A 10,445-nucleotide genomic window follows, 5' to 3' on the forward strand; every position below is an offset into this window, starting at 1 on the left:
TATTCTGGCATCCAAGAATAAGTAGGCCCGTTGCCAGGATTTTTTTCAGTCAGGACAGATGGGATTTTTATTAGGGCATGAAAATTTACCAAAATTTATGAGTTATTGGGGGGGGGGGGGGGGTCGCAAATTTTGTATTTGGGTAATAGTTTAAGCAGTCGTAGCTCTTGGAAATCAGCATTTCGAGAGGCATAAAAACGATCGTATTCGAATGATGATTTTTTTATAGAAAAATTCAAAATTGAAAAAGAAAAGCAAAAGCTCTCAAAAATCAGTATTTCGAGAGGTATACCTAAAAAACAACGTTTTTTGTGTGATGAGTTAAGGTAGAGTGGGGTAATTGCGAAGCAAAATTTGATTAGTGACACTTTCAGAGAGCGCTTTGAGAGGACTGTAGTACGGACGAAGCTGAAATTTGTAACACTTATACTGCAGGGGGTTCTCCGTCAATGGTAAAATTTTGGTACAATTTGGTACACAAATTGTGGAGAAAATTGCAATTCGAAAGTTTGAAAATCGATGTCGGGGTAAATGCAAAAGTGGGATTTATTTTTTCAAATTATTTTTTTTTGCATTTTCAACACACTCGCTGTATTCTTCATGTCATTTGCTAACTTTTGATCAATACCCACGTTTTCTATGTGAGAATAGAAGATGCAAATAGCATGAGCCAAGCGAGGACAAAAGCTCTCAGAATGTGTAATTCAAAATCTAAAAAAGTCGACAAATGAGCCCTTTTTTACAAAATTTGTTCAAAATTCCGGAAAAAGGTGAAAATTGAAAATTTGAAGAAAAAAAGTGTAGGACTTTTGGACAAAATTGTTGAAAAATAAGACTTTAGGAGGACTGAAAAAACTTTTGAGAAAAATTAGGACCAGTAGGACCTGTTAGACACTTTGAATAAGGTATGCGATTATTTTAAATTCAAAATTGCAAAAAATAGTGTTCAGTTTCTAAGCAGGGCAGGCAGGTGAATTTTATTTTTCTATTATGCCCTCGCTGCCTTTTGTGATGAGAATTTATCTCTATTGTTATCTTTCCGATCAGGGTACATTTTATACCTGGGTTTTACCCCCTGCTGGTTTAGGGTAAAAACATGAAATGTGCCAGCTGCAAATTTAAGGGCGTGGAAATGGCAGAGTAGGGCTGCCACTCCCACAACCCTTGCTAACTTCCAGATGTTCATTCCAAATTTGAGTTTATGTGCTTTTGACCGTCTTGGAGTGAACATCTAGTTGAAAGCACGTCCCTTCTTGAACATTGCCTTTGCAATTATATATAACTACTTGAAGTAGTATACCTACTGCCTAGTACTACTAGCAGTAGCCATCCATTAGCATAGCTAATTAAAATTAAATAAAGGTAATTAAATTTAAAACAATACAAGCGAATTTAATTTCGTTCATGGTCCTTCGGGCCGGATATAATTTTGCATTGATCGTGTTAAATAAATAGTACACACGTATATGCAATTTATATTACAGGTAATTGGTGTATATTGGGTTGCAGCTATTGAGCTGTGAAGGCGTTTAATTTATTTATTTCTTTTGCAAAGGTATTTATTTATTATTTCTTATCGGAAACCCCACTAGTTGAGGGCGTTTCTTTGCAGATTGAATTTATTTTAGTTCCAAGTGGTGCACCAGTTGTGCATTATTATCGTTGTAGCCGTTATCAATACATCGTGAGTACATTTATTTAGTTCGTTTCGCGATTAATTTGTTTATTACAATTTATTTATTCAACGTATCTGGTTATTTTGGTGTTATTCACGCCAAATTACAAGTTTTTATTTTCGGTATCGTTGTTTATTTGAATATACAGTCCATTTCAAGATGAGTGACAATGAAACTGAATTTTCCAAGGAGAAATTTGTGAATGAAGACGATTTATTAAAATCTCCATCCTCCAATGATAACTTATCATCTGAAGATAAGAATGATAAGTCACCAGGTATTCATGTGGGAGAGATTCCATCTGATGGTAAAAAATCTCCGGAGCAAGTGCCAAAAAAGGTACTCAAATATTTACGAGAACTTTCCTCCCTATACTCGGACTTGGAAGAGGAATCTACAGTTGTTGACTCATTTACTGACTCCGAAGTTGACCAGGTAATTAATTCCGTTATTGAGACAGTGGACTCTTTGAAAATTAAATATATGGAGATCCATGAGAAATTGAAATCTCATTTAGAACCTGGTAAGTCATATGACGAAGCAATAGCTAATAAAAAGTTATTCTCTGACCTGCATCGTAGTATCAAATTTAAGCTCCTGAGACTTTTGAAACCTGCACCTCAACCTGTTAACTCAGTTTCTGATTCGGCTAGCAGTCATATTCGAGTGAAATTTCCTAAACTTGAACTGAGAACCTTTCGAGGAAAGGATGACAACTGGGTTGATTGGTCTCGAATGTATTGCTCCATGGTACACGATAAACCAAACATGTTGGTGTATGATAAACATCAAATTTTGAGAAGCAAATTGGTAGATGAGGCGGAAATTTTAGTACGCGGATATCCAATTAAAGCTGAAAATTACGAAGAGGTGTGGAAATTATTGAACGAAACTTACGGTGAGCCCGTTAAAAATATTGAAACGTTCCTCAAGGCTATCGATTCGTTAGATCCAGTCTCTAAGCATGATCTGGACCAATCCCTCCGTAATCTGATCACCAATTTCCGCTCCAACTATACAGCCATCAACCTAACATTAAAACAGCATCCAGAAATTGATGGAATGTCGTTGATATTTTCGTATTTATTCCTGAAGAAGGTTGATAAAGATACCAAGGTTGATTGGCAGAGGGAGGTTGCTAGGAAAAAGGAATATGGTTCATTTGAGCAGTTTTTGACTTATCAGAACGAGCGGTGCGGGGCTATGGAGAGGGGATCGGATGACACATCTCGAAAACGAAAACACTCTCCTCCTCCTAGCAGTGGAAAAAAGAAGTCATTTGCGCTTTCGGAAAAAAGGCAAAAACTGCAACCCAAAAAATGTGGGTTTTGTGATGGTGAGCACGAAACATTCGGATGTAAAATCTTCATAGATAAAACCCCATCAGATAGATTGAAGATGGTCAAGGAGAAGGGCCGATGTTTCCGATGTTTGAAAAAATTCATACCAGGCCATAATCGTAAATGTAAATATTTTTGTAACGTATGCAAACGTGGGCATAACCCATTGTTACATGAAGCCTTCACTAATGAAAAAACAGGTACGAATACATCGTCATATTTATCTACACCTATGCAACAAGATAGCAATCTAATCAATTCAACGTTATCTGTTGTTCACAGGTTAAACCAAGATGAGAGTTCCCAAAGTGATATGGCAGTTGGTAATGATGTTGGTAATGATGTTGGTTGTGTAGATAGCAGTCAATCATCTGCATACGTAACGATGAAAGAAGATTATCCATTATTTTCTAATAATAACTTTATTTTTTCCGTTGTTGATAATAAAACCTCTTACACGTTATCTTCTTCTTTCACAGGACCAGATTCTATGATGACTGGGGGGGTAGGAACGTTATCGAACGAGGTGTATGAGTTACTTGCCACAGCTGTAATTGAAATAAATGGCATACAGGTGCGAGCTCTGTTGGACTCCTGTAGTCAATTCAACATTATTAATTCAGATCTTGCCAGTAGGTTGAATTTAAAAACAGTAAAAAGTCGTAATCTTGTTGGAGGGGTAGGTAACTCTACAACTAAATCAACTTCCACTGTTTCTGTGTGCATAAGATCGCTAAATTCTAATTACAAATGTACAATAAATTGCATAACACTAGATGAAATTGTATCTGAAGTGCCAAGTAGGTTTTTCTCAATTGATGGCTGGAAAATGCCTAATATTCAACTCGCTGACCCTAACTTCAATATTCCAGGGCAAATCAACCTATTATTAGGCACAGGTGTTTTTTGGAACATTTTATTACCAGAATATTTGCATTCTCGGGGGTGCCCTAGGTACCAGCACACTAAATTAGGGTGGATTGTTACAGGTAATTTTAATATTGGTACATGTAATGCAATAAGTAAATCTTGTTGCATTACTATGGAATCTTTTGATAGGTTATCTGAGACAATTGAAAAATTTTGGTTGCTAGATGAGTTTACTAGCAAAACTCTTTCAGAGGAGGAAAAGGATTGTGAAGCTCATTATGTAGCAAATACAACTCGTAACTCTGAAGGTAGGTTTGTTTTAAGACTACCATTAAAGGTAGATCGTAATGAGTTAGGCCACTCTAAAACTCAGGCTTTAAAACGTTTCTATGCACTTGAGAATCGATTTGCTCGTGATCCTAAACTAAAAAATGATTATGTTAAGAGCATACATGATATGATAAATCAGGGTCATTTGAGAAAGGCAATTGTTAAGCCAGATGAGGTCACGTATTATATTCCTCATCATCCTATTATTAAAGAATCTTCAAATACTACTAAATTACGCATTGTACTAGATCCTACCATGAAATCATCCTCTGGGCTCTCATTAAGTGACTGTCTTATGAAAGGACCAACAGTTCAGGCACCTCTAATGAGTATTTTGTTCAGGTCTCGTTTATACAGATATGTTCTCACTAGTGACATTATAAAAATGTATTTGCAATTTTTGCGCCATTCTGATGATGTCCCATTACAACGTATTTTATGGCGTGAATCACCATCTGACCCAATTGAGGTTTTTGAATATTTGGTGGTAGTATTTGGCTTCCCTTCCTCACCCTTTGAAGCAACGCGATCACTTATTTCTCTAGCTACTCAGTATCGTGAACAATTTCCATTGGCTAGTCAGATTCTGGAGGAAGATACATACGTTGATGATGTTTATACAGGTGCAGATACAATTCCAGAGCTCATAGAAAAACGGAACCAATTAGTTGAACTTTTAAAATTAGCAGGTCTGAGTTTGAGTAAGTGGTGTGCAAATTCATGTGAGATTATTAAAGACATTGTACCCGTTGATGAAATGTACAACCACCCAATACTACTGGACAAAGAAATTTCAGTGAAAACTTTGGGCCTTAAATGGTTTCCAAGGGATGATGTCTATAAGGTTTGGGTAGGTCAAATTGATACCAAGACAACATTTACAAAACGCCAAGTACTTTCCATTATCTCATCAATTTATGACCCACTGGGATTTTTGGGACCAGTTACTGTGTCTTGCAAAATTATTATGCAATTATTATGGAAAGACAAGTTGTCTTGGGACTCTACATTACCTGATGAAGTAAATAAACAGTGGTTAAAATTCATATCATCACTTCCTGAATTGAATAATATTGTCATTCCAAGACATTTATTTAGCAACTCGGATACTTACTTGTTTTTAGAGTTGCATGGATTTTCTGATGCTTCTCAATATGCTTACGGAGCAGTAATATATTTGCGAGCAGTATACAATAATTATTCAATTGTGAGGGTACTAGCTTCTAAATCAAGGGTAGCACCTTTAAAAAAAATAGACATTTGTAGACTAGAGTTATGTGCTGCAGAGCTACTTGCTGGTTTGTTGGAAAAGTCTATGCAAATGCTTGGTGGTAAGCTACAACTCTCAGCAATTCGATTATGGACAGATAACACAATTACATTGTTCTGGATACGCTCACCTGCTTCTAAGTGGGAAATTTTTGTCTCAAATCGGGTAAGGAGAATACAAGGGATGACAAAGGATTATACTTGGGATTATATAAATACCAAAGAAAACCCAGCAGATCCTTTGTCACGAGGCGTAAAACCTCACGAATTGAAAGAACTTTCACTTTGGTGGAATGGGCCTTCATTTCTTTCTACCACAGAACCTACCAAACCAGGTAGTAAATATAAATTCACACAATCGGTTACATTGGAGCTAAAACGACCTTCTACAAGGTCAAAAAAGGCTTTTGCATTACTGCAAAATAATTCGTGGATGAAGGAACATATTTCTTTGAATAAGTTGGTAACAAATTCTGCCTTTCATTGTAGGTTTGCTTGGAACGCTCATTGGTATGGGCCAAGAATTTATGGACTACAATTAGAATCGCATGAATATAACAATGCTCTAATATTGCTCATAAAATTAGTACAAAAAGAGGTATTTCAGGACGAATTGACTTGTATTGAGCACAAAAAGAACATATCAGTAAAAAGTCCACTTTCAAAACTTTTTCCTTTCATTGATGGTTCTGGAGTTCTCAGGGTGGGGGGAAGGCTTCGAAATTCGGAACTGTCATTTGAACAACGTCATCCGATACTTCTACCTCCCCATCATTATTTCACAGAACTTCTGGTTAAACAAGAGCATCTTCGAGGATTACACGCAGGCCCAACAGCTTTAAAATCGGTTTTAAGGCGAAAATATTGGATTTTACACTCAAATAATGCTGTTCGTTTTTGCATTTTAAATTGTAGAATATGTAATTTGATGAAATCCGAAACACGTACTCAATTGATGGCAGCTCTACCTAGAGCAAGAGTAATTCCTCAAAGACCATTTACAGTAACAGGTGTAGACTACGCAGGTCCAATGAACTTATTGGTAAAAAAGAGACCTCATACTGTAATAAAGGCTTATATTGCCGTTTTTGTCTGTTTTTCTGTGAAAGCAGTACATATTGAATTGGTATCTGATTTGACTAGTGAGTGTTTCATTGCCGCATTCAATCGTTTTGTAAGTAGGCGCGGAATACCATCTGAAATGCACTCAGACAATGGCACAACTTTTATAGGCGCTAAACGGATTTTATCAGAGTTGAGTAATTGTTTAACAAGCATAAATGGTGATCTAACTAAATTTTGGACTTCTACAGGAGTAAACTGGAAATTAATTCCACCATATGCGCCACATTTTGGGGGATTGTGGGAAGCTGGTGTTAAATCGATTAAAACCCACCTGGCAAAGGTTATTGGTGCGCGAGAGCTTACTTATGAGCAATTTGAAACCACTTTAACTCAGATAGAGGCATGTTTAAATTCTCGGCCATTATGCCCAGAGTCATCAGATCCTAACGATCTTAATGCTCTTACACCAGGACACTTCTTGATTGGAGGTCCAATAACAGCTCTTCCTAATACTGACCTTTCCAATGTGCCAGTTAATCGATTGAAATATTGGGAACAAACTAAGCAACTCACACAACAATTTTGGAAAAGATGGAAAAATGAATATTTGCATACCCTCCAGGAACGAAATAAATGGCGATTTATTAAAAAGGAGGTCAAAATTGGTGATTTAGTAGCAATTCATGACAACTCGCTACACCCTACTCAGTGGACCACTGGCAGGATCGCGGAACTGCATCCTGGCCCTGATGGGTTGACCAGGGTCATTTCAATCAATACTGAGGGAAATAAACTTATAACCAGAGCAATTGAAAAGGTAACACTTCTTCCGAGTGACGACTAAATATCCTGCCATTTTGGAGCTCAGGTTGCATCCTTATTTTGAAAATTTTGGTACCAAATTTTATATTGCACTGGCCCAGTGCCTATTGAGCTCATTTAAACTTCAATTTTACACAGGTGGGTCTTCGACTCTGCTTCGTTGTGGGCCTACGAAGTCATCTCAGGAATGCAACCAATAAGTATGTCACAGTTAACCTAATTTGAAAATTCAACCTCTAGTTATTATTTAATCTAAAACCTGTTAATTACTTACATGTTGAGATAACTCAGCATTATCTCCAGGGAGGAGCATGTTCAGTTTCTAAGCAGGGCAGGCAGGTGAATTTTATTTTTCTATTATGCCCTCGCTGCCTTTTGTGATGAGAATTTATCTCTATTGTTATCTTTCCGATCAGGGTACATTTTATACCTGGGTTTTACCCCCTGCTGGTTTAGGGTAAAAACATGAAATGTGCCAGCTGCAAATTTAAGGGCGTGGAAATGGCAGAGTAGGGCTGCCACTCCCACAACCCTTGCTAACTTCCAGATGTTCATTCCAAATTTGAGTTTATGTGCTTTTGACCGTCTTGGAGTGAACATCTAGTTGAAAGCACGTCCCTTCTTGAACATTGCCTTTGCAATTATATATAACTACTTGAAGTAGTATACCTACTGCCTAGTACTACTAGCAGTAGCCATCCATTAGCATAGCTAATTAAAATTAAATAAAGGTAATTAAATTTAAAACAATACAAGCGAATTTAATTTCGTTCAAATAGAAAAATGATTTCAAAATTTGTTTGAAAGAGAAGAAATTTGCAAATTCGTTCAGCCAGGGCGGCGCGGCGCCCTGGCTACGGGCCTGAGAATAAGTATATATGTTACCATTAAAGTCTTTACTCCAGGTAATGTATGAAATAACTAGTTAATTCATAAATTAACGAAAAAGTGTGAAATCGAATTTTTTCTAGACTTCCTAGTTATTTCATACATAGGTACACAAGGTGTGTTTAGTTAAAGTGTGAATTCAACGAATGAACTGCGATAAAGTAAGAAATTAGGGTGAAATTCAAAGCTAGAACACATATATGTACATGATGCGTTATTCGGTGTTTTTTTGGTTTTTTTTTTTTTTTTTGCTAGTTAGGTAGGTATAGGTATTTTGTGAAGCACCATGTAGTGAACTTGTTTGCAAATTGTGCCGTAAATCAGAAAGTTCAAAACGGCAAAGAGACTTTTTGGATGAGGGGTTAAAAATGCAAGTAAATTGGGGAAAAAATTGATGAAATCGTTTGTATTTTGTTTGTGCTTGTTTACGCTTCAACTCATATCGCTGCAAACCCCCCCTCCCCTACCCCTACCAGTTGAGGTTCCTCAAATTATCGTGTCAAATAGGGTTTCCCTTAATCATCGCAGTTTAAAATTCTGAAAAAATTTTCATAGATGTACTTTTTGATGTTTTTTAAAAATATTTAAGTTTGGAAATGGGATCTTTCTACGATGGCGTGATGTAACAAATATTTTTTTTTGTCAATTTTTGGAAGCTTTTTTTGTCATTAATGTTTTTTATCATGCCCTAAACCATTCTAACAGCTCATTTCATGATTCAACTGATCACACCTAGCTATTTCATGAAATAACTAGATTCTTCATACATTACCTAGGTGAACTGTGAACAATTTACTCGCATCAAGGAGTAAATACTTTAATGGTAACATATATATGTTACCGTTAAAGTATTTACTCCAGGTAATGTATGAAATAACTAGTTATTTCATACATTAACAAAAAAGTATTTAATTCAAGTAAATTGTTCACAGTTCACCTAGGTAATGTATGAAAAATCTAGTTATTCCATGAAATAGCTAGGTGTGATCAGTTGAATCATGAAATGAGCGGTTAAAAATCATTTTATTACAAAAATATAGTTTTGAGCATGATAAAAAACATTAGTGACAAAAAAAGCTTCCAAAAATTGAAAAAAAATTATTTATTACAGCACTTTTTGCTCGCATGACACTTTGAGTTGCACTTCATTCCATTTTTTACACATTGGCAACGTTTATTTTTTCAACTTTTTCAACGGATATGTAAAAGGAGGGGTCAAATGGGTCATCTTCACCAGTCAAAACTTTTTTTCATGTTTTAAATCAAAAATCACATTTTTTTCTCAAACTTTCAATTTTTTTAAATCAACTTTACGACATAATGCCATCCCATTTTTTTAATATCCTGTTCAACATAAAAAGTTGTCCATAATATTTTTTTTCAGAATTTCTGAGAGCCGGAATGACATGAAAATTAAGTTTTGAAACTTTTCAAGCTAATTTTTCATTAAAAAAAGTGGCAACACTGATTTTTTATGATATCACCAAAAAGCCTTTCAAAAGTTCAAAACCTCTAACTATTGGAAAAAGTTCCATTTTGGTAGGTAGGTAACTTAGCGCGGTTATCGAGTAATCCACTGCTGAAATGGATAATATTTCAAGTTCACTGAAAACTTTGACAACCCCTAGCAGCCTTTAAAAAAGGGCTAGAGGGCTGCGATTTCTGCCATTGCCCCATTGGTTATCCCTTCGGAAGGTCTTTCCACAGGAAAAATTTCAAAAAAATCGCCGATCCCCCCTTACAACTTCTTGGTTGAATTGACGTGGAATGACCCCTCATATATGTTCTAGCTTTTGAATTAACCTTCATTTCTTACTTTATCACAGTTCATTCATTGAATTCACACTTTAACTAAGCACACCTCGTGTATGTATGAAATAACTAGGTAAAGTGTAGAATAAAATCCGATTTCACACTTTTTCGTTAATGTATGAAATAACTAGTTATTTCATACATTACCTGAAGTAAATACTTTAACGGTACGTAGGCATTGCGGCAGGCTTATGAGCCAATTTTTCAAAATTTCAAAATTTTTAAAATCATTTTCAATTTCTGTTCTAATTAACTAATTGAAATTCTAATTGCACAGTCATTTAAATATATAATTTATCTGTATCAAGAAACAGAATAAAAAATTTTTGCAGAAAATTTTTTCAAAAAAATTTTAAAATTTTTTGAACTATAT

At 35.7% G+C, this 10,445-nt stretch overlaps 1 protein-coding gene across 1 annotated transcript; it reads left to right on the top strand.

Annotated features, from left to right (window-relative positions):
* The first annotated feature begins 1,835 nt into the window (after positions 1 to 1,835).
* LOC135846829 (uncharacterized) lies at positions 1,836 to 3,477 on the top strand. Its single transcript, XM_065366127.1, has 2 exons — positions 1,836 to 3,216; positions 3,299 to 3,477. The coding sequence occupies exons 1-2, from the start codon at positions 1,836 to 1,838 to the stop codon at positions 3,301 to 3,303; spliced, it is 1,386 nt and encodes a 461-aa protein (XP_065222199.1). The 3' UTR covers positions 3,304 to 3,477.
* Positions 3,478 to 10,445: the final 6,968 nt, after the last annotated feature.

The sequence above is a fragment of the Planococcus citri genome, chromosome 5 (assembly GCF_950023065.1).
Source record: "Planococcus citri chromosome 5, ihPlaCitr1.1, whole genome shotgun sequence".
Lineage (NCBI taxonomy): Eukaryota > Metazoa > Arthropoda > Insecta > Hemiptera > Pseudococcidae > Planococcus > Planococcus citri.